Genomic DNA, 23728 nt, shown 5'->3' with positions numbered 1-23728 from the left:
TTTTTGTGAGTTGCTTATGCGTCCCTTTCAGAGTTAAGTCTAGATAATGACTGGAAACACTGTATTGAGCTAGGAACTTGGAAGTTTGGATGAATTCTGTAAATTGTGTAGAATCAAACCATTAAGCACGAAATATCCTCAGCACCATGTGATGGCAGAATGCAGGGCGCACTGGTGGGGCTGTGGAGTTTTTGGGAGCCCCCTTAACAAACCTGCTTTTCCTTTGAAAGGCTGAGGGCTCAGTGCATCGTCCTTGGCTGACTTGCACGGCTCAGGGTTGGTGGTGAGAGCTCCTGGAACACTCAGGCTCCCAGGAGCCAGAGAAGCAGGCTGAGGGGCTGTGCAGTGCAGGGCCAGAGTCTGTGTAGATGCTGTTCCTGCCCCACCGGTGGGCACGGAAGGGAGGTCCACCCTGAGTTCTGGTCATGGCTGTGGTCCCCGCCTCATCTGGGCTCCCTGCAGCCCCTGCTGCCTCCCACCCAGCAGACCGAGGGCCCGGAACCTTCACTTTTTGTTGGCAGGCACCTCTGACGTGGGGTCAAATCCGGCAGCTCCCCTTTCTCTTCCCAGCACCGAGTCCTTCCTGCCGCACCAGGAGGGCCCTGCAGGTGCCTGTGCGCCGACAAAGAAGGACACACTGTGTCCTCTCAGCAGCACAGCCGGCAGCCTCTTCACAGCCTCCTGTCATGTGGATATTCATGACCTGTGTTCTTTTGGAAGGAGTTTCGGACGTGGCTGAGGGAGGAATGGGGGCGCACGCTGGAGGACATCTTCCACGAGCACATGCAGGAGCTCATCCTGATGAAGTTCATCTACACCAGTCAGTACGAGTGAGTGCGGCTCCCGCTCGGCGCTGGGGCAGCCCTGTCCCGGTGGGTGCTGGGGACCAGCCCTGTCCCGGTGTGTGCTGGGGACCAGCCCTGTCCCGGTGGGTGCTGGGATGCAGCCCTCCAGCTGGGTGCTGGGGTTCAGCCCTCTCTCCTGCTGGGGGCTGGGAGTGCAGCCCCTCTCTCCCTGGGTGCTGGGAGCATAGTTCTCTCTTTCTGTGGGTGCTTAGAACACAGCCCCTCTCTCTGGGTGCTGGGAGTGCAGGCCTCCCTGTAGCTGCTGTGGCACAGCCCCAGACCCCATCCTTCACCCGGGTGCCTGTTTTTGTCTGATTTCCTGTCACCCCCGCCAACACTGGCAATCTAGAGCTCAGCCCCGCTCAGCCCGGTGCGGGGATCCCCTCCATGGTGACTTGGGCTCCTTTCCCACGGGTAATGGAGCAAACTGGCACTTCCTTTCCGCTCCCGCCTAAAGCTCTGCCCTGGCGCTGATGCCTCCCTTAACCCCAGAAGTCTTGTTCGAAGCGTGAGTGCAGGTGGGTGGGTGGGGGTGAGGGCTCCCCCAGGCGCATTGCTGCCCACAGGCCTGGTGGACACCTGGCCCTGGTTGAGCTGAGCTGCCCACCCTACCCCACCCTGCAAAGCTCATCCCTGGCACCTTGGGCATTCTCAGTCCTGCCTGCCCCGCGAGGTCTCCTGTACTGACCCGTCCGCTCCCCACAGCAACTGCCTGACCTACCGCCGCATCTACCTGCCGCCCAGCCGCCCCGACGACCTCATCAAGCCTGGCCTCTTCAAAGGTACCTATGGCAGCCACGGCCTGGAGATCGTGATGCTCAGCTTCCACGGCCGGCGTGCCAGGGGCACCAAGATCACGGTGAGTGGCGGCTGCCCTGGTCGGCGGGGCTCTGGGAGCACGTGGCCGAGCTGGGCTGTGGAGTCAAGGAACTTGGGCAGACACAGATCCCCGGCACCCTTGCTCCTCAGAGGAGGCTTGCACCGCAGCCCTGGGAGCTTGGGAAAGCAGATGCTTGGGCCCCAACCAGCCCCACTGAACCAGAATGGCATTTCCACGAGACCCTCAGGGAGTCTGTGTGCTTCCAAGGTGGCCTTTCCAGACCACCGCTCAGCCCTGGCCACCCTGGCAGCCCTGCGGGGTTTAGGAAGTCTGGACAGCAGACCCCACACAGAGGCTCAGATTTAACTGGGGACAGCCTGGGAAAGGGGCCCCTCCAGCAGCTGCATGGAGACCCTTGTGCTTGCAGACAGCTCCCACCCTGTCTGAGCTTCAGCAGCTCCTCTGCTTGGAGTGGCCTGAGGGTGGGCTGTGTGGTGAGCCCAGCAGTATCGCCCCTCTTCTGGGGTTGTGAACAGGGGCTCTGTCCCATGCCAGGGCTCCTGGCACATGCTGCCCGCCTGCCCTGAATGGTTATTGGGGATCCTGGCGGACAGCGCCTGAAGGGGCAAAGCCTCTTCCCTGAGCCTCCAGAGATCAGGGCCACATCTGGCATGATGGGGCATTCCCTGGACCCTAGAGTTTTGGTTCCTGGACTCCTCACGGAGTTTTGGGGCCGAAGCATCTTCCTGGGGCTCGGCTCCTGAGCTGTGCCTTTCAGGCAGACAGATGTGGGCTGCCCCCTTGGGCTGCTGCCCAGCTCTGGGATGTTCTTTGAACTTCTCTGGGCTCAGTTGAGCAGGTGTGAGCCACCGTCCTCAGGGGCACTTATAGGTGTTGTTGGCCCTGCCACTTTCTAAGGGATTCTGAGACTACTTCCTCCGTAAGGGATGCTGCTAAGTCAGTGGGAGGGCTGGTGCCAGCTCGCTCAGCCAGAGGTGGATCTGGGCTGGAGCCCGCACAGCGGTGCTGCTGCTGCTGCTGGCCCAAGCCCAGCTGACCGCCACCTCCTCCACAGGGCGACCCCAACATCCCCGCCGGGCAGCAGACGGTGGAGATCGACCTGAGGCACCGGATCCAGCTGCCCGACCTCGAGAACCAGCGCAACTTCAACGAGCTCTCCCGCATCGTCCTGGAGGTGCGCGAGCGGGTGCGCCAGGAGCAGCAGGAAGGCGGGCACGAGGCGGGCGAGGGTCGCGGCCGGCAGGAGCCCCGGGAGTCCCAGCCAAGCCCCGCCCAACCCAGGGCAGAGGCGCCCAGCAAGGGCCCAGACGGGACACCTGGTGAGGATGGTGGCGAGCCTGGGGATGCCGTGGCTGCGGCCGAGCAGCCTGCCCAGTGTGGGCAGGGGCAGCCGTTCGTGCTGCCCGTGGGCGTGAGCTCCAGGAATGAGGACTACCCCCGAACCTGCAGGATGTGGTAAGGATGCGGCGGGCACTGGGGCCCGAGGGTGGGACAGCATGGGCTTCAGCGAGGGCCCCAGCCCCATACCTAGTGCAGGCGGAGAGGGGCCCTCACAGAGGGTGACAGCCGGTGCTTTGGGACAGGAGTGGGGCCTCTGACCCCTTGGGCCATGTCCCCCAGCAGCTGAGCAAGCGGCCGCGCAGCTGGGTCCCGTCTCGGAGGCTCCTGTCCTTCCACCCTTTCTGGGGTACCTCAGAGCTGCAGGGGCATGAGGCTTCCAGATGCCTCACATCCTGCAACAGTGCCGCTCCCCCAGTGGCTTCCAAAACTAGTTGTTGTAGTCAGTCAAGTGAAATATCATGTAAACTGTCCAGCAGCTTTGAAAGTAGGAAATGAACAAGGCCCCTTCCCCACCCACCCTGTGGAAAGCCCGCCTGGTTTGGTGTCCTCCTGGTCAGCGTCTTGCTGGTCACCTTCGGCCATCTCCCAGTGCGTGGTTCAGATGTGGGTCCTGCTTTCCCGCCCCCTCCCTCCTCTGTGCCTGCCTGCCTCTGCTGTGCCGGGCCAGTGCCTGGGTGGCCAGTGGAGTGGATGCCAGCTGCGACTGCGTGGGAGGGGCTGGCATTGCCGCTGCCACTGCAGGGCTTGGGCGGCTGACATGCGACGAGGTCTGCACAGCTGCCAGCTGGTGTCTCGCTGACTTTTTTTATACAGTTTTGTCTGGGCTGCCGCCTTCAGTGCCACGGGCCCCCTGCTGTTCAGGCTGCTCCTCATAGATGAACAAGTCCCTTGCCCCGTGTCCTTACCCTTTAGAGCTGTTTAAATTCAAATGAACTGAAATTGAATATGAAAAATCCAGGCCCTCAGCCGCCCAGGCCATGTTTCAAGTGCTTCATGGCCACGTGTGGCTGGTGAACAGTGCAGCTCTAGAACATTCCATCACCACAGAGGGTTCTGCTGGACAGTGGCCTTGGGGGCTGTTTTGAGGGTCCGCCTGTCAGTCTCCTGGCATCAAAGTCATTCTGTGATTGTCAAGTTACAGTTATTTTCCTTTTACCTCCAACCCACTATGTGTGTATGCCGCTATGTGTCTGCATTTCCTGCTAAACTTGCTGTCACGGAGGGAAGGGTGCCACAGGCCCAGCTCCCGGAAGGGGTTTGGATGTCTGGGCGGGGCTTTCTGCATGTTCCCATGTATGATAACGGTAACGGGGGTTTATAGAGAGAGGCATACAAATAGTATTGGAGTGTTGTTTTAGCTGATACAAATGTTTGAATAGCTGAAAAAGGAAAAAGCTCTGTTACCCTTCAAAAATCTCAAAACTCCTCACAATGGGCTGAGCCAGTTTGCGAGTCACAGCATGTGTTGCAGCCACTGGCCAGGAAGACCTGTCCAGCTCGCCTCCCCAGCTAACCTGCAGAACAGTCCCTGCTGTGCTGAATATGGGGGCTTCCGGGCCCTTCCCTGTCTAGTTTATGGATCTGCAGGGCCTGGCCGTGGCACCTGTACAGGGAATGCCTGTTGCTTTTTGTCTGACCACAGTGCCGATGGCTGCACCTGCCTCTGGGCCCTGGAACTTTTCTCCGCACTTGAGAAGCCCTCTGAGGCCCAGGCCCTGGTCCACGAGGGCTGTTTTTTCCTCAGGCCTTCGGAGCCTCAGTGGGTGATTGCAGGCCAGCCCCTTCTTGTCATCTGTTGGAAGAATTTAGCTGCTTGCGAAACAGACATAAGTGTCTTCCTGTCTGATGTTGACCTCAAAGCCATAAATGGGCGTTTGCGAGTTCTTCGTTCTGAGTTAACGTCAGCTGCAGGCTGCCTGTATTAGAGCTAATTATATGGGGATATAACTCCCAGACATTAAGATTTTTTTTCACGTTGGGCCTCCTTTATGAAATGTGTGTTTTGGAACAGAGCTCTTCGGGCCTGCAGAGATCTCGTTTTAGTTCAGTGATTCGGCAGTGTGCAGTCAGTGGGTGAATCCCTCACGGGCGCTGCGAGTCAGCGCCCATCCCCCGAGCAGCCCCGAGCTCTGGGCTCTGCGTCCATCATCAGGTGGGCTCGGCCTGCGCCCTTAGCTACCCCTTCAGAGACAGGCTCAGCCCACACCCCCAGCTGCCCCTGCAGAGACAGGCTGGCTCTCGGAGTCAGCTTCTGGCTGATGAACAGTGGATGTGGCTCTTGTGGCACAGAGGGGGGTCGCAGAATGCTGTACGTGGCGTGCACTTGACTCAGCCCTCCTCCCAGCTCACAGTTTCCCTCTTGTTTCTGTTTAGTTTTTATGGCACAGGCCTCATTGCGGGCCACGGCTTCACCAGCCCTGAACGCACCCCCGGGGTCTTCATCCTCTTCGATGAGGACCGCTTCGGGTTTGTCTGGCTGGAGCTGAAATCCTTCAGCCTGTACAGCCGGGTGCAGGCCACTTTCCGGAACGCAGATGCGCCGTCCCCGCAGGCCTTCGACGAGATGCTCAAGAACATTCAGTCCCTCACCTCCTGACTGGCCACATCCTTGCTGCCACATCCCGGGCGGCTCTGGGGCTCTGAACTCTGACCTGTGAATAGAAGCAGCATGCACTTTGGAAATCCGGCCTTTTGACCAGAACGCACACCTCGTCGGGGGGCCCAGCCCAGCCACCCACCAGCACTTTATGTAGAGAGTGTGACGTAGACCTGCATATTTGTCAGTGCCATGATGGAAGAAGCTGAGCATGTCTTACCGAAAAAAGAGAGAACGAGCCTGAATACAGCAGATCCAGGGGACAGCCGCAGGACCGCGTGAGAATTGAAGCGGTGGGGTTGCCGCACCCTGGGCTGGCTGGCGGTTTTCTCGGGAAACAGGACCCTCCTGACTGGCGCTCTTTTCCTGTGAGCGGATAGGATGATAGACTGGGTCGTGTGTGAGACACATGTGCTCCACCCCACTCCTGCTGGGGGAAGCCGGGCAACAGTGGCCTCTGGGAGGGGGTCAGGAAGAGGCGAACAGCTCAGGCAGCGCAGGTGTGATGGGCACAGTATGCAGAGAGCAAGCTCGGGAAGTTGGTAGGATCTCAGGCTTGGGGCTGGGACTCTGGAGTGAATCCCCATTTCTCTACCGGCTTGCTTGGAGTTTGGACAGAAGTGTTTCACCTCTGATCTCAGCTTCCCCACCTGTGGAGTGGGTTTAGTGACCTGAGTCACTAGGGAATGTCACTTGAATGCACAGCCCAGCCCATGCACCTGCCCCAGCCCCTCTTCTCCAGCTTTGGAGCCAAGGCCATCGTTTCAGCCACTTGACTGTCCTCGACGGCCTGTTACAGACAGGGCGTTTGTTTTGTCCATGTCTTCATCCCTGCACGCACACGGCATCAAAACCAAGCTGCCAGCCACTTTCTCCAGAACTCAAGGCTCCAGGCCTGTGTGTCTGAAGCAGTAAGTGGTCCACACGGGTGCCAGGAGTGCCCAGATGAGATGACGAGGAAACCCCTTTGCAGGTGAGGGGACAGCTTTCTAGAAAAGCCACACCTGCATCTGGGGACACACTTTGGAAAGTGGGACCCTCCAGCTTGGAGACCCCATGGACTGATGCCACCACTGCTGTGTGCCCCATGTCGTGTTAACACCTGCGTGTGGGGAACCCATCTGAGGTCTTGGCTGAGGTTGGCATCTCCTGAAGAACGGAGAGCACAGTGCCTGGAGCTGGCCCTTCCCCCAGCCTGCAGCCAGCTCCGTGCCCGAGTGGGCCTCCCCAGCGAGCCTTCCCTCTCTGCCGCTTGTCCTTGTGTCTGGGCTGCTCCAAGCCCTTGTGCTGGGCACCCTGGACACGTCCTGCTGGTGAGGGACCTCGGGAAGGTGACAGTCTGTGTGCCTTTGTGTGGAGACCAACCTGAGGATGTCCTGGGAAATGTTTTCCTGATGAATTTCTCCTTGACTGGCCTTTAAAAAAAATAAGAATTCCCATTGCCCAGCCTCAGTGCATTTGGCAAATTCTTACTTCGCTTCCCAGAGTCAGAGAATTGGCAAAGATTCCTAAATGGTAATCTGGCCGGCCTGGGAGAAAGACTCAAGAGAAAAGCCAGTGGAGAAAGTGCCCTTTCAGGGCGGCAGCAGGGTCGCCCACCCGGGAGCCACGCAGACCCCGAGGCGCGCCTACCAGTTCTCGTTTGTGGCCCCAGTTTCTAGCGGCTTTTGCAGCATTAGCCTAGAAGCTTTGTCACTTCCTGCCCTCTGTGGTGGTCACTGTTTTTCTCTCGTGCCAAATGAGGCAGTCCCTGAGTGACGGTGACTGTGGCCTTGAAGCCTGGAGGACCCTTGGGCATGTAGACTGGCACCGTGAAGATGCACCATTGTTTAAATAAAATCAAGCAGATGCATTTTTTACCAAGAGCCCGAGGCTCGCTCTAAGGGACACAGTCCTAGAGGCGTGCCCTTTGGGGCTTGAAGAGCACACTGTGGGAGGCACGTGCTTCTGATTAAAGGAATCTCAGATCTCAATTACGCTTCCAGTGTTTGGGTATAGAAATGGCTTCCACCCATCATGTCTCAGCCATGGGCTGTTGGTCAGTTCATGTGGCTCCTGGTTCTGGTGTGTCTGTTGGGGGGGTCTCTCCATGGTGGTGACCTGTGGTGATGCCAGGCAGGGCCACAGCCACACAGCCAGGAAAGGGAGGCCTTTTTGGCCGCACAGCCAGTCCCTTCAGTGATGACTTCAGGTCTTGTTTTTTCCACTCGGATGTGTCCTTAGCCAGTTCTTGGCTCCGGTTCTGTAGGGACAGGCACTGAATCTGTGCGCCTCGAAACAGCAGCTTCCCTTCTGGGGGAAGGCATCCACCCTCTCAGGGGAGCCTGCAGGTGGTCCATTCCCTGCAGGTGAGAACTTGGAAGGGCTGATGTCATCATTGGAGGCCTAAGGGCAGCTGAGAGTTGGATAAGACCATTTCCAAGGAGGAGGCTGAGTAACCCAGTTCAGGACAGCCAAGCGCATTGGGCTTGATTGGGGAAGGTGGCAGGTGGAGTTGGGCGGTTGGGACTCTCCATCTTTTGCACCATGCATGTCTTTCCGTCGCTGTCTCACTCTGGGGCAGGATCAAGTCTGCTCTCTGGAGTGGGGCTGCCTGCAGCGCAGCTGTGCACACCTGAACGTGTTCTTTGTCACTTGTTTGGAAATGATATGATTGAAGATTTCAGAGAGGTCACTGGAGGCTTTTCTGTGCTGGCACTGAATGTTCGTTTGCATGAGGAAGTTGCAAACGACTTCTGTAGGCTGAGATTCAAGGTGGGTGGTATTGGGGTCCCTCAGCCCACCTGGGCCCTGACCTCAAGTGTCCGCTGCTGAGTGTGAGTGGCTTTGCAGGCCTGGTGGTGGGAGAGCCTCAGGCTCCCTCTTTCCTTGTTTCTGACCATGCCCTGGGCCCCTTCAGTCTGGCTGCGGCTCTGTGGCATCCCTGCCCTGACACTGGGCACCTGCACCCCTAGCACGCCCACCTGGCACGTGAGGAGGGAGGGGTGAGTGGCCGTGGCCTTCCTCTAGCCACATGCCCTGCTGGCCGCTCCATTCTCAGCTTTGTGCAGAACCGGGTCGGAGCTGGAGGTTTTTCTCTGAGAACCTGCAGTTGTGCTGCAGCCGCACACGAGGGCCCTTCAGCCGCTGGCTCTGGCTTCCCTGACTCCTCAGGGCTTGTTCACCCCGGGCTTTCTCACCTGCACACGTTTAGGCCTTTTTCAGTGCTCGTGGGCAGTCACAGACAGCAGCAGAACCTCCTCAGCCCCTTTGTTACTTCAGAACGCCTGCCCACGTGCATCTCCTGAGCTTGTGTTGTCCTAATGGCCGTGGGGTCTTGGGTGCGAACAGGAGATGCTGAGCTGTGGTCCACCGTCCAAGACTCTGCAGAAAGCAGCTAGGCTTTTTAAGGATGTTTCTATTCTGGTTGCTACCTTCATGGTGTAACTTTTAAGAACACTTATGGGAATGTGCTCACAGAACCATCACCTGCCCTGAGAATAAAACTCCTCGAATCATGATCAAGTCCAGTGTTAACATGGCCCAACCTGTCTTTACTTCTGGGGAGAGACCAGAAATATCACTCGACTACTCATCCCCATAATTATTTAGAGAAGAAGAAAGCAGCAGATAGTCTCCATTCGGCTGGAATTTTTGTTTGTTTTTTGAGACAGGGTCTTGCTCTGTCACCTGGGCTGGAGTGCAGAGGGGCGATCATGGCTCACTGAGGCCTCAACCTACTAGGCTCAAGCCATCTGCCCGCCTTAGCCTCCCAAGTAGCTGGGACCACAGGCACCCACCACCACCACGCCTGGCTAACTTGTTTGTGTAGAGATGGAGTTTTGCCATGTTGCTCATGTTGATCTTGAACTCCTGGGTTCAAGCAATCCACCTGCCTCGGCCTCCCAAGGTGCTAGGATTACAGGCGTGAGCCACTGCGCCCAGCCTTGGCCTGTACTTTGAATGGGAATGAGACGGTGCAAACCGTGGAATACCCTGTGTCACCCACAGCTCAGTGGCCTGCATGCCAGCCCTCAGGGGCTGCTGGCCAGGAGACCAGCCAGAGCATGAGGGGGTCAGAGCCGTGTGGGTTTTGGCCTGATTCTGCATTTGGTTGTTCCTGGAGGCCACGTAGCCTGCCTGCATTAGGAAAGCGCTGTGCCGTCTGATCATGCGCCCCTCCTTACCCCCTGGTAAGGTGACCTTGCAGCAGGAGCTGTACCCTGCCCGGGTAGGGACCCACTGGGTAGGACCGGAGCAATCCCGGCAGCCGCCACCCGCACCCATGCACTTGTTTCTCCTCACAGTTTCAAGTAAATCCATTTTTGAAGGCTTGTTGTGTGTTTTGTGATTTCTTTGGGAATGAGTCAGATGGAGGTGAGAGCCTTAAGCCATGCGGGCTGTCGGCCTGGGAACCCAGACTTCCCAGCTTCTTGACAAAGTGTCAAATTTCCTGCGTTGACAGAAGGGAGCATTGAAGGGATGCCTTGGAGCCCAGACAGTGGTTGTCCCTGTGTCCTTCGCTTTGACCTGGCATCAGAGGTGTCTCCAGTCCCTACCCAGGGACCCAGAGGGGTTCGGGCCCCAGTGGATTTTCTTAGATTTAAGCCAGAGTGAGTTGCATTATCTGCGACGAGGACAGATATGGGAGGGAATGTGCTCAGCCAGGCAGACGAACTGAGGCTCTCATTGACCTTTCTTTTCTGTTTACTAAAGTAATGCGTTCTTGTGAACAGTTCAAGTATTTCGCATAGACAGTGAAAGTACCTCCTGTTCTCATCGCAGCCTCCCCGTGAGTCACTGCTGCTAATTAATGCTGTTAGCTTGGAATTGTAGAAAAAGGATGTTTTCCATGGAAATGCACTCAAAGTACACCCTCGATTGGCAGAAATGGGCAAGTGTGATTTTCCAAGTGTTGGCAGTGATGCAGGGGAACAGGAACGCAGGTGGGGCCGCTGTTTTGGGGACAGCTGGTACTAGCTCATGGCACTAAGGACACGGGCCTAGGGACTGGCAACTGCGTCCTGAGGTGTCCACCCTAGGGCAACGCGAGAGCCCGGGCATGGGCCATGCGGGGATGTTCATTGCTACACTGTGACAACTGTCACAGGCCGGAAGGAGGCGGGTGGACTACGGTGGAGCCACCCATGCTGTCACCTGGCAGACGGGCACACAGCCTTGTTCCATTGCAAAACAAGCGAGAGATGGTATTGGTGTAACATGTAAAAATGCAAATACTTAATTTTTATCAATTCATGTGTAGTGAAAAGCGGAAGATACGCATGGGAATGGTATGGTCACTTCTAGGGGTGTCGGAGGGTAGAACTTCAAGTCTGTTTTGCTTTAAAAAGAGTAAGGCTCGCATGGCAGAACTAGCGTCTGTTCACCTGTTCATCCTGATACCGTTGATTATGAGACCCCTCTCTTTTCTGTGTGGTTCAGAAACAAGCCCCTCAGACAGGACACGGTGCTCAGGGGCAGTGACCTGCACGCCCACCCGCTGCCATCGCTGGTTTTGGGGTTGCCGCATGGCCTGCCAGCTGCGGCTGCTTCCTGGGCACTGGGTGCCTTCCAGGGAGAGCAGGGGATTGTGGGTCCCCGGCAGTGGGTGTTTCCTTCCCCGGGGAGAGCAGGGGATAGTAGGTCCCCGGCGGTGGGTGTTTCCTTCTCTACTCTCAGGTTTGCTGCTTATTTCCAGGCCTTTCTGTGGGGCCTGGGTCCTGTCCGGGGGCCAAGCCACGGGGTCATCCTCAGCTGCACGGGGCGTGCCAACCACAAACGAGTCACTCACTACAAGCAGCACCATGCAGCCTCCTGTCTGGACGAGACCCTGCACCCCGCAGACTGGAGATGTACCCCGATTTCCCAGGTCACAGGGGGAAGTGTGGATCTGATAAGGGACTAAATGTGGTGTCTTTCATACGTTTCTCTTACGTATTTTATTTTAAAATGAAAAAAAAAAAAAATCAGGTCATGGGGAACGAGTAGAAGGCTGCTGCCTGTTGCAGTTCCCCTGTTGCTCCGAGAGCGGGGACGGCCCAGCTGGGGGAACCTGCTCCAGGCCTGGGTTCCGCAGCCTCACCTAGACACAAGGGCACAGGCTTTGTTCTCCAGGGATCTGTCCGACACCAGCATCCCCCTGGGGGCTCAGACCCTGTAGTTTTCTGTCTCCTGCTGGGGTTGAGGGGACAGCAGATGAGCAGCGAGGGCTGGTGGCTGCCCAGGCTGGCCGTGCCCAACACCAGCAGGTGAGGCTGAGGCCGAGAGGGTGTTGTGGCTGGGTCACCTGGGCCCATATGGAGCTCACTCCTCCCTCTGGGGGCCGCTTGGCTGTGCTGACGGAGGCATGGCGCTTTCCCCAACTGATGGATGGCGGGGCTTCATCCTTCCCCCACTTGCAGGACTCGGGGTGCCCGGGGTCCTCCCTTTGTCCCCTCTCCTTAGGGGAGGTCCGTTTTTGCGGTGTGACCTCTAGTGGGCATTTAGGGTCACTGCAGAGGGCTTGCCCCCAGCCACCGATGTGAAATAATGCCATTTGGATAGTTTCCAAACCTACCCCGGCCCCCTCCCCATTTTGACTTGAAAATCCCCAAGTGACAGAAGGCACAATGCGTGTCCTTCCTATCTTTGCCTCTGTCCGTCTTCTTCCTGAGGGGGGCAATCCCTGGCACCTTCCCTTCTTCCTTGTGTGCCGGCGTGGGCCCTCCCTGCTGTCGCTGAAGCCCACCTGCACTGCCTCTGAGCCGCGGAGGTCCTGGAAGCAAGTTGGAAAGGTGCTGGAGGGCCAGGGGGAGGCGCCCCTTGCAGCGCTGTCCCTCCCCAGCAAACAAGAAGCTGGGCTCTGCTGGGTGTTCTCCATGGCACCGTGTTTGGCAGACATTAACCACGGAACAACCAGGGGTGCTGGTGTGGCTGGGATAAGCCCACTCCACAGGAGAGGAAGCAGCAGCTCAGAGAGGCTGAGTACTTTGCCCAGGGTCACACAGCCAGGGAGTATTAGCGCAGGGCCCCAGCCCCACAGCCTCACCTCTCCTGAACATGCTCCTCTAGGAAGAGCCGCCGCCGGTGACACTCAGTGTCAGTTGTTCTGGGACGCTTTCACCACGTGCGCTGTCGAATCAGAAGCGACAGCTCACACAGCAGGTACGGCCAGAGCAGTCCCGGCCGAAGCTGGGCGCTGATGAACTTAGATAGAAAATCTTAACTTGGGCTCAGCCAGAGAGTGTATTGCTTATAAAACCACGACTTTTCCCTTCCCATATGAGGACTTCTAGTACTTTGAATTCGGTTTTCATATAAAAACACGAGGGTGCTGTTTTACAGAAACACAGGGAGGCTAAGCCTGGCACACCGAGGCCGCATGGGAATAAAACTCGGGCTCTTGGGACTCACAATTCAAGCCCAGAGCCAGCTAAGGCCTCTGATGGCGCAGCCCCCCATGCCCCTCACAAATGTGGGCGGAGCTCGGTCAGCATCTGGCTTCGGCATCCCCATCTGCCGTGCGCCCCTGTCTTTCCAGCCTGTGGCTCACCTTGCCCAGCGCCACGGCCTGATGCCCTGGCTGCATCCGCCTTGGCTGGGGCTCCTCTGGGCATCTGGAGTTGCTGCTTCCTGGTTCCTTCCAGGATGTTTACAGAAACTGCAGGACTGTCCTCCTGCAGAGGACAGATGGCTCTGCCTGCAGGGAGGACAGGCACCTGGTGCCCCTTCCCACACATACCTATGCCACTGGCCCCGGGTCTGGCTGTCCTGAGCTCTCCCTGCCTGGCCCTGCTGATGAACATGCTCTTCCCAAGGAGCAGAGTCGGTGGGAAGAGGCACTGGACCTACCCAGGGCGTGAAGGTGCTCCTCAGAGTGAGGCCTGAGAAGCAGCTTCCGGCCCCAGGGCCAAGCAGTAGGAACTGACAAAGCACGGAGGGTCCACCTGTGTGCACAGCTGAGCTGCAAACCCAAGGTCATCACGTGGGAGTCCTACCCACTCTGCCTCAAGGGAGAAAACAGCTTGGCTCTAGGCGTCAGGACTGCGGTGGGGCCCAGGCAGCCCCTCACTGACTGAGACCCTTGCAGTGCTCTCGATGCTCAAGCCTTGTCCGCTTCCCTCGGGGCAGAGCATCACCTCGGCACAGTTGGTGTTTGGGGCCAGGTGAGTCTGTGCGCCGGGCCCCTCCATGCGTTGTGGGAGGTTGAGCAGCATCCTTGGCCCCAACAATGGATGGCAGTCCCTCCCACCTGTCAGCCAACAGGCCCAGACAAGCCAGGTGTCCCCGGGCCACTGGGCACTACTGGGTTGTGACCTGCACCTCCCATGCGGCAAACAGTGCTAAGCATTGGGGACACGGCAGTGAACACCAGTGGCTCTGACCCCACACAGACCGCAACACATCATGTCCCGGGATATGTGCTCTTGTGGCCGCCCCGGTCACAGACACATCAGGAGGCAGTGGACTCCCAGGTGCAGGGAGGGTCAGGGCTGAGGTGGAAGTGGGCAGGGGTGCTCGTGTGCTGCTTGGCTCGGGTGACACCTGGCCTGGCACCTGGTGGATGAGGAGAGGCTAGTGAGATGCTGTGTCCTCGGCTGTCTTCCTCTCCACCTGGGAGGCACATAATTCCCAGAAACCTCAGCAGGGGCCGACTCCGCACTGGCCAGAGCCAGCCCCACGCCACCCAGGAACGAACTCTGCCCAGGGAAAGGTTTCCGTGAGGCTTGAGTCTGTCATGGCTCCCCTGCAGTTCTGGAGCTACCTTCCCCGGGCACGTTCCACCCAGTTCCCGAGTAAAGCAAAGAGGCAATGGCCACTGGGCCATCGTCTGCCATGCAGGCCAGTCGGATTGCTCCCATGGATTGGGTGGGTGTGAAGCTCGGCGTCACCAGGAAGCTGTTGGGAGAGATGCACACCCCAGTTTCCGCACGCTGAGATGTGGCCTCTGGGGAGGGGGGTTGAGCGTTTGTAGTTTCCAAGGCCCCCAGAGCAGCTGTCCTGTGGCTGTCATCTGCCGCCACTGCACTAAACAAAGCACCTCCGTTTCAACGTCTCTGGGGAAGAGGATTCCAGGGAACACGCTTGAGGAAAATGCACAATTTTACATGCCCAGCTAGCAGTCCTTTGCCCTTTAGTGAGAAAAGGTTGAGATGTCCTCTTTTTTCCTTCCTTTTAAAAAGCATCTGGGCTGGAGCAGTGTCTCACGCCTGTAATCCCAGCATTTTGGGAGGCCGAGGCAGGGGGATCACTTGAACCCGGGAATCAGAGGTTGCAGTGAGCAGAGATCACACCACTGCACTCCAGCCTGGGCAATAATGAGAGATTCCATTCCCCCACCCCACCCCCGAAAAAAAGAAATAAATAAAAAGGGTTTGGTTAGGTTTTTGAGGTGTAAGCTATTTACAGTGAAATTTTACTGTGTGTGCAGTTCTGAGTTGACAGATGGTTGTAAATAAGCACCATCAGGACATGGAGTGCTCCAGCCCCCATCAAAATCCCTTCATGCTGATGCTGCAGTCTCTGCCTCCCCAGATCTGCAGCCCCTGATCTGCTCTCCACCCCGTAGTTCTGCCTCAACCAGAACGTTTGGGGAGTGGGCTCTCCCCGCAGGCAGGCTGGCTCAGCCTTTGTGCATTATTGCTCCTCCAAGGAGCCTCATCAGACATTTTTCCTATGCCCTCGTGAAATTTTACCACTACAGACATACCGTTTGTGTGCTGTGTGTATACCTGTGCTTCCTACTTCAAGAGAGGAAGACAGTTCCAGCTACTGAGGAGGAGGCAGGAGGATTGCTTGAGCCCGGGAGGTTGAGGCTGCAGTGAGCCACTACCACATCACTGCACTCCAGCCTGGGTGACAGTGGGACAACCTGTCTCTAAAAAAAGAGCAAGATGTGTTAAACCCCTACCCACCAAGGACCAGCGTTTGCCCGTCTGCGGGAAGCAGCACCTTGATGAGAATGCGGGACCTCCACATGATGCCCTGAGATCCATCCGCGGTGTTGCCTGAATCAACCGCTCATCCCTCGGATTGCTGAGCAGGATTCACAGGGTGGAGGCGCCACAATGTATCTGTGTCCCCAGAAAGAATATTTGTAGTTTCCAGTTGGACACTTTATCAATAAAATCACTATAAACATCTGTGTGATTTTTTGTGTGGACATAAGTTTTCATTCCTTTAATTACCTAAAAGTGGGACTGCTGTGTCACATGTTAAGCACACGTTGCATCACAGGAGAAACTGCCACATTTTCCAGAGCGGACGGAGGAGTCCCCCTGTGCCACATCCTCGCCATCCCTTACGATGTACTCAGTGTTCTTTTTTTGAGACGGAGTCTCGCTCTGTCGCCCAGGCTGGAGTGCAGTGGCCTGATCTCAGCTCACTGCAACCTCTGCCTCCCGGGTTCAAGTGACTCTCCTGCCTCAGCCTCCCCAGTAGCTGGGACTACAGGCGTGCACCACCATGCCCAGCTAATTTTTTGTATTTTTGTAGAGATGGGGTTTTGCCGTGTTAGCCAGGATGGTCTCGATCTCCCGACCTCAGCCTCCCAAAGTGCTGAGATTACAGGCGTGAGCCACCGCGCCTGGGCCTCAGTATTCTTTATTTCAGCCATTCTGAGAGGTGCGTGCTGAAAACTCATCGTGAGTTTAGTCTGCAATTCCTTAGGGACTAAAAAGGCTCAGCCTTTCTTTGTGTGGTCAGCTGCCATTCATGTTTGGCAGCATGTCTGTTCAAAACTTTTGCACAGTGTGCCTTTAGTCCCAGCTACGTGGGAGGCTGAGGTGGGAGGATCTCTTGAACCTGGGAGTTCCAGGCTGCAGTGAGCCGTGATTGCATCACTGCGCTCCAGCCTGGGCGCCACAGGGAGACACTGTCACAAACAAAACAAAAAACACACAAAACCCCAAAAAACCCCAAGACTAGCACAATCCTTGATAGAAAATATGAATTAGGGGAGGAAAAGCGAGTCTGAGTAGGAAGACGCAGGAGTTGGCGGGTGAAAGGGAAAAGTGCAGGGAGAGACTGGAGAGCTCGTGAGACGCAGGACAAGCCCCTGCACGCGTCAGCAGCTTGGGGAACTGACGGGCAATTCTGCAGAGAGTATAGGAGCTTCTCCTGAAATTCACAACAGCCCAATAAATCCTTCTTGCCTCTCAAGTGTCCCTAGGAGCACAGCCTGGGTACTAAGAAAAAAGTCCATTAGTGAGTTTCACTTGCCCAAGACAGGGAAGTCTTAAAGTTTCCTCATCTGTAAGATGGTGACAGTGGCTGGGCGCGGTGGCTCACACCTGTAATCCCAGCACTTTGGGAGGCCGAGGCTGGCGGATCACGAGGTCAGGAGATCAAGACCATCCTGGCTAACACGGTGAAACCTCGTCTCTACTAAAAAGACAAAAAAATTAGCCGGGCGTGGTGGCAGGTGCCTGTAGTCCCAGCTACTTGGGAGGCTGAGGCAGGAGAATGGCGTGAACCCGGTAGGCGGAGCTTGCAGTGAGCCGAGATCGCGCCACTGCACTACAGCCTGGGCAACAGAGTGAGACTCCGTCTCAAAAAAAAAAAAAAAAAAAAGATGGTGACATTAACCTGCCTCATAGGTTACTGTGAGGAGTAAATGAGTTAAATACAGAAAGCCTACAGACTAGTACCTGGCACATAAGAAACTTTCACAGTATTAACTACCATCAGCATCATCATAATCACAACCATAATCACCACCATCATCACCACCACCATCACCATCACCTCCATCCCATCACCATCATCAGCACCACCATCACAATCACCATCACTATCAGCTGCATCCCATCACCATCATCAGCACCACCACCACCATCACAATCATCACCATCAAATCACTATCACCACCATCATCATCACCATCACATCACCATCACCACCACCACCACCATCACAGTAACCATCACCATCACCTCCATCCCATCACCATCATCAGCACCACCATCACCATCACAATCACCATCACCATCACCTCCATCCCATCACCATCATCAGCACCACCATCACCATCACAATCATCACCATCAGCACCACCATCACCATCACAGTCACCATCACTATCACCTCCATCCCATCATCATCATCAGCACCACCATCACCATCACAATCACCATCACCATCACCTCCATCCCATCACCATCATCAGCACCACCATCACCATCACAATCATCACCATCAAATCACTATCACCACCATCATCATCACCATCACATCACCATCACCACCACCACCACCATCACAGTAACCATCACCTCCATCCCATCACCATCAGCACCATCACCATCACAATCATCACCATCAAATCACTATCACCATCACATCACCATCACCACCACCACCACCATCACAATAACCATCACCATCACAATCATCACAGTTGTCACCACCACCATCACCATTACCATCACGATCATCACCATCACCACCGCCACCATCACCATCATCACCACCGCCATCATCATCATCTGAAAACTCAACCTGTTTTGCCTAAAGTCTACTCTTGGTGGCACACCCGTTGAGTGGACCTTAAATAGGGAGCTCAGTCAAGGCCTCCTTGAGAAGACGACACAGTAGAGACCTAGGTGCAGTGAGGCAGCCCTGAGACACTTGGGGAAGAGCAATTCAGGCAGAGGGAGCAGCAGGTGCAAGGCCATGCTAGTGTAAGAAAGCAGCACTGGGCATCGATGCTGGAACAAGGAGGAGGAATGCAGTAGGAAATGAGGGCGAGGGTGCATCAGTGTGCGGGCGTGTGATGTGGAAGCATGCATGCATGTGCACACATTTGTGTGGGTGCATGTGTGTGCTGTTATTAGCTACGCACAGATATCACAGTGCTCTGTGGGTCATAGCAAGGACTGTGGCTGTCTCTGGGCCCCACAGGAGCCTGAAGTCTCCATGTTGAGAATGGTCTTCAGTCAAGGAAGGTGGAGGTGGGAGATGCTCACTGAGGAGACTGCTGCATACATTCTGGTCTGAACCCAAGTGGAGTCGCTGGGAAGTAATGAACTCTGGGTGGAGTTGGGGACTCCAATAATTTCACAGACAGTGCTAGGATGCAGGTCTTCGGTGCCATGTGGTGGGGGTAGGAGGATGAGATGGTTACAGAGGTATATGGAAATTAAGCAAACTCAGAATGTGGCTGTTCTGTGTGGCTATGCCCCTTTTCATGCTGCTCTGGTAACAGCAGGGAGGAGGAGGATGATGAGCCTGTATCTGCCTCAGCAGACGGCACAAAGATGAAGTAAGGGAAGACCCAGATGGCCCTTGGAAGACGTGTAAACTGTCACGATTGGAGAGACTGGGAGAATAAGGGGAGATGATGAAGCCAGCGACCCCTAGAGGAATGGATAAGGGTTTACACCAGCAGAGGTGCCCAGAACGTCTGTAATGGGCATCTTTCACACGACACAGGTCATTAAGGGGCGGTGAACACAAAATGCAAACAGACACAAGTCAAAGGCACCTGGGTGACCTTGACCTCATCACTCTGGGATCCAGCCTGGGAAGGAACTGTTCAACTTCAAAGAGACCCCAAAAGTGTCTCCAGTCAAAGGCCTGAGATTTTTATTACTTTCATTTCTAGTTTTTTTTTTTTTTTTTTTTTTTTTTTTTGAGACAAGAGTCTCGCTCTATTGCCAAGGCTGGAGTGCAATGGCGTGATCTCGGCTCACTGCATCATCTGTCTCCTGGGTTCAAGTGATTCTCGTGCCTCAGACACCGAGTAGCTGGGATTACAGGTGCGTGCCACCATGCTGGCTAATTTTTTAATTTTTAGTAGAGACGGGGTTTCACCCCGTTGGCCAGGCTGGTCTCAAATGCCTGACTTCAAGTGATCCACCTGCCTCGGCCTCCCAAAGTGCTGGGATTACAGGTGTGAACCATCATGGGCAGCCAAGACCTAAGATTTTAGAAAATGACAGTTCTTATTTAGGTTTCATTTTACTTTTTTGAGATGGAGTCATGCTCTGTCGCCCAGGCTGGAGTGCTGTGGTGCGATCTTGGCTCACTGCAACCTGCGCCTCCCAGATTAAAGCGATTCTCCTGCCTCGGCCTCCTGAGTAGCTGGGATTACAGGCGTGCACCGCCACACCCGGCCTAGGTTTCATTTTAAAAACCACAGTTTTACTTTATCCCCAAGACTTGAGTTTGTAGAACCCCTTTTCTTGAGTTTGTAAAACTTGAGTTTGTAGAACCCCTGCCATGGGTCGAATTAGGCAAGGTTATCCTGGAATAACAAGCCAGCCTGAAAGAAAATGACAGACTGTCAGCTCTTTTCTGGTTTGGTGGTGCTGTGTGCGTCTGTGGAAATGTCTGCAAAGCTACAGAGGGAAAAATGTGCAAATGTGTGGAAGTGGCGTCCTCCCCAGTCAGGCCTCTGGGGGAAGCGCTGTGCAAGGTCTGGTGGAGCTCTCCCAGGCCCTGCTTTGCACACTGACACTGTGTGGCTCTGCACGGGGGCTGGGGCAGCACTGAGGACGGCGCCGTTCCTGGAGGATGTGTCTGTCTTCCCTGCTCCTCGTCCACCCACAGGGCCTTAGGGGCTTAAAAATCACCTTTTTTTTCCCCTAAAGGATATGAATGTTATGCTTTTCTATTTTTTTTTTTTTTTGAGACTCAGTCTTGCTGTAACGCCCAGGCTAGAGTACAGTGGTGTGGTCTCAGTTCACTGCAACCTCTGCCTCATGGGTTCAAGCAATTCTCCTGCCTCACCCTCCTGAGTAGCTGGGATTACAGGCACCTGCCACCATGCCCAGCTAATTTTTGTATTTTTAGTAGAGACAGGGTTTCACCATGTTGGCCAGGCTGGTCTCGAACTCCTCACCTTAAGTGATCTGCCTGTTTCGGCCTCCTCAAGTGCTGGGATTACAGGCGTGAGCCACCGCGCCTGGCCAAGGATGTGATGCTGTCTTGGCGACCAGCTCTACTGTAGGCAGAGAGGTGTCCCCACTCTGTCCCCAACCCCTGGCCTCTTCAAATCCTGACAGAGGGTCAATGACAGCTCTTCCCTGTGGGATCAAGCCTTCATTTTCAGTGGATGACAAATCCTTTTCCCTCTCCAAGGGAGCTTCACATCTCTAAGAAATCTCAAGTCGGAAAGTAAGTGTCTGGAAGGCAATGTGCCACCTGCCACCCTCTTGGTGTTCTGGAAACCTCAGCAGGGCCGCTCCTGCCCTCCTTCCTGCTAATTTCCCTGCATCCACACAGGGTGTTTTCTTCTAAAGATCTTGCTAGTGCTTGCTGAGCCTCATACTACTGCAGCCAGCCAGTGACTCATGCAGCAGTGACTGGCACACATCTCCCTCTGCCCACCAGGTCTCGGAGGGTCATTGCTCTCAGCTCTAGGTGAAGCAGCCCTGGCTCTGGTCGCTGGTGTGTGGCACAGATGCAGCAGCATCATGGTCAGAGGTTGTCTTTGTCTGGGTTCCCCTAAGAACAGACGGTGAGATGAGGACGTGCAAGTGGTTAATGGGACAGATGATCTGGAAACACACGTGGTGGGTGGGGAGGTGGGATGGGAAGACAGGAGGCGGAACAACAGGCATGACCAAGAAGGTCAGGACATAGGCGGCTGGAGCCGTCCTGCGGGGGATGCCAGGAGCCAGTGCAGAACACGTCCTGAAGTTGTCCTGACTGCAGAGTGGAGTGGCTGGAGCATTCACCCCACCCTGTCACTGCTGATGGCTGTCCCCACACATGGGTCAAGCAACTCTCGTAGTTGGAAGGAGCCATTAGCAGGTGAAAGTGAGGCTGTTTGCCTCAGTGGCCCACTGCTTCTCTGCCCTGTCTAGCCAGGTTGATAGTCCCCTCTGGTCTGGTGGTGGCTTCTGCTACTCAGGTGTCAGGCCTCTCTGCAGGGCCACCGCTAGCCCAGAGTGCTCCTGTGTAAATTCACATATGGTGCTGCTTTGGAGCAGGCTAAGGCTCAGGCTGGGGTGCATGACTTGGTTAGCTGAGCATAGGGTAAATGCAAGCCTCACTTGGGTTCTTGGCAAGGGACCCTTGATTAGTGAAGAAACCCCACAGCTGTGCCCAGGAACCCTGCTTCTGTCTGGGTATAGGCTGCCTGGGGAGGTGTGATCTGGGAGGAACCTGCAACTCTCTCCCTGGGATCAAGGTTCTGTGGGTTTGGCTTGGGTCCCCATTACCTTGGGTTCACAGAGATCTCATTCTGCTCCTCTTTCCCTCTACTTGGGGGCTTTGGAAACAAAAGCCTAGAACAGGCAGTGGTAGTGGCCAAACTTCCAGCCTGAAGCACACTCACGTCACAAACTGACGTGTGCTGGACTCTGTGTCTGACTTTTTTTTTTTTTTTCTTGAGACAAGGTCTGGCCCTGTCACCCAGGCTGGACGGAATCATGGCTTATTACATCCTCAACCCCCTGGGCTGAAGTGATCCTCCCACCTCAAACTCCCAAGTAGCTGGGACCACAGGCATGTGCCACCATGCCTCATTTTTAATTTTTTTGCAGACATGAGTTCTCACTATGTTGCCAAGGCTGGTCTCAAACTCCTGGGCTCAAGTGATCTTCCCACCTTGGCCTCCCAAAGTGCTGGGATTACGGATGTGAGCTACCACGCCAGTCCCTGGTTTTTGAGCACTTTTCATGCTCTTTCATATTTGATCTTCTGAAACTTCCTTGGGATTTGTTCTATGGTTGTCATTATTTTAGACATAAACCTGAAGCTCAGAAAAGTTAGGCAACTTGTCTGATACCTGTCTCTGATAAGAGGCAGAGCGAGGATTGGGATCTAGGCCTTGTTACTCAGAACACAGGGGCAGGGTGGCTGGAGTTTCCTTCACATCCCCAGCCTGTGTCATGATGGATTTGCTTTCCTGGTTTTGAACATCACACACGTGGAATTGTCTGTACATTCTGGGGTCTGACTTCATTGTACGCTTCATCCACATTGTTGTGGGTTGTGGTTGTGTGCCCTCTTCCATTGTTGTACAGAATTTCTTCTCTGTGAACATGCCATGCTTTCTTTTTAAAATCTTTTCTCCTATGGATGGACATCTGGATCATTTCCAGTTTGGGGCTATCAGGAAGAAAGCTGCTGTGGGTAGTTTTGTTCATGTCTTCTGGTACACATAAGCTCTCATTTCTCTTGGGTGAGGTAAGGAATTAGTTGGTCGTTGGATATTCATATGTTTAGGTTTTGTAAATACTATCAGTTTGCCAATGTGGTTTTATCAATTTCATGAGCCACGTATGAGGGTTCCAGCTGCGACATCCAGGACAAACTGGGTATTGTCAGTCCTTTTAATTTTAGCCATTCTTGGGTGGGTGAGGGCAGTGAAGATCTATTCTTGACATGGAATGACAAGACCTAGTGTGCCAGAGGTGAAGGCCTGAGCGTCCAGGGGAACATGAGCCTGTCTTCTATGCCTTGCTGTGCTATGGCAATGCTTCAGTGTGCTCAGGAGGAAAACAGACAGCAGAGAAGTGCTCCAAAGTGGGCAGAAATGAGACAGGCATAATGTGCTAGGCTAATGGTGACTCTTGGAATTTTGTCATTAGCTACAAAGAGGGCAGTGACATGATTTACACACAAACACACATGGGGCGGGGTATCTGAAATATTAGGCAGCTAGTACGGCAGAGGCACCGCCTCATCAGCATGGATGCTGGCCAGGAGAGGATGTGTGTATGTGCTGGCTGGAAACTCAGTCCTGCTCATAGGTCATGATCTTAATGATTAAATAACAAGGCAAGAAATCCGAGAGGGCAGTGCCTGGGAGCACCCTGTTTGCTCTGTGGCCAGAATGCAGCACACTGAAGTATTGCCCATCAGGGTTAGAGGTGCTCGTGATGGTTTGGGCAAATACAGATATTAATCCAGAGTATTTGAGTCTGCATGAAAATACTGAAAAGTGAGGGAAGACCCAACCGTTTCCAAGAAATACAAATCGGAACTGGTGATAACTTAAAGAACATAATCAGAGAGGCAGAGAGCACTGGGTTTTACTAAAATATGAAGACATATGTCCTGTCTACACGTCAGCAACTGCCCAAAGTACACGCGTTCAAGCGAAAAGAGCGGGTGGGGTGGGGAGGCTAAGGGCCAGCCAGAGCTTCGGCACTTGCACGCTCAGGTCTCCGGGTGACGACTGTTTCCAATTCCGCG

General features: G+C 55.1%; 1 protein-coding gene across 3 annotated transcripts in view; it reads left to right on the top strand.

The window, feature by feature from the left end:
- FBXO31 (F-box protein 31) overlaps positions 1-7596 on the top strand; it is a 55398-nt gene extending 47802 nt beyond the window's left edge. For all 3 annotated transcript variants that reach the window (XM_030819765.1, XM_030819756.1, XM_030819777.1), the window contains 4 exons: positions 721-830; positions 1551-1704; positions 2741-3141; positions 5401-7596. In XM_030819765.1, the coding sequence (XP_030675625.1) occupies positions 721-830; positions 1551-1704; positions 2741-3141; positions 5401-5623 (888 nt within the window). In that variant the 3' untranslated portion in view covers positions 5624-7596. The remainder of the gene's footprint in view (positions 1-720; positions 831-1550; positions 1705-2740; positions 3142-5400) is intronic.
- The last annotated feature ends 16132 nt before the right edge of the window (positions 7597-23728 follow it).

This window comes from Nomascus leucogenys, chromosome 2 (assembly GCF_006542625.1).
Source record: "Nomascus leucogenys isolate Asia chromosome 2, Asia_NLE_v1, whole genome shotgun sequence".
Lineage (NCBI taxonomy): Eukaryota > Metazoa > Chordata > Mammalia > Primates > Hylobatidae > Nomascus > Nomascus leucogenys.
Note: the sequence above shows the minus strand (reverse complement) of the source record. Positions and strands in the feature narration are given on the sequence as shown.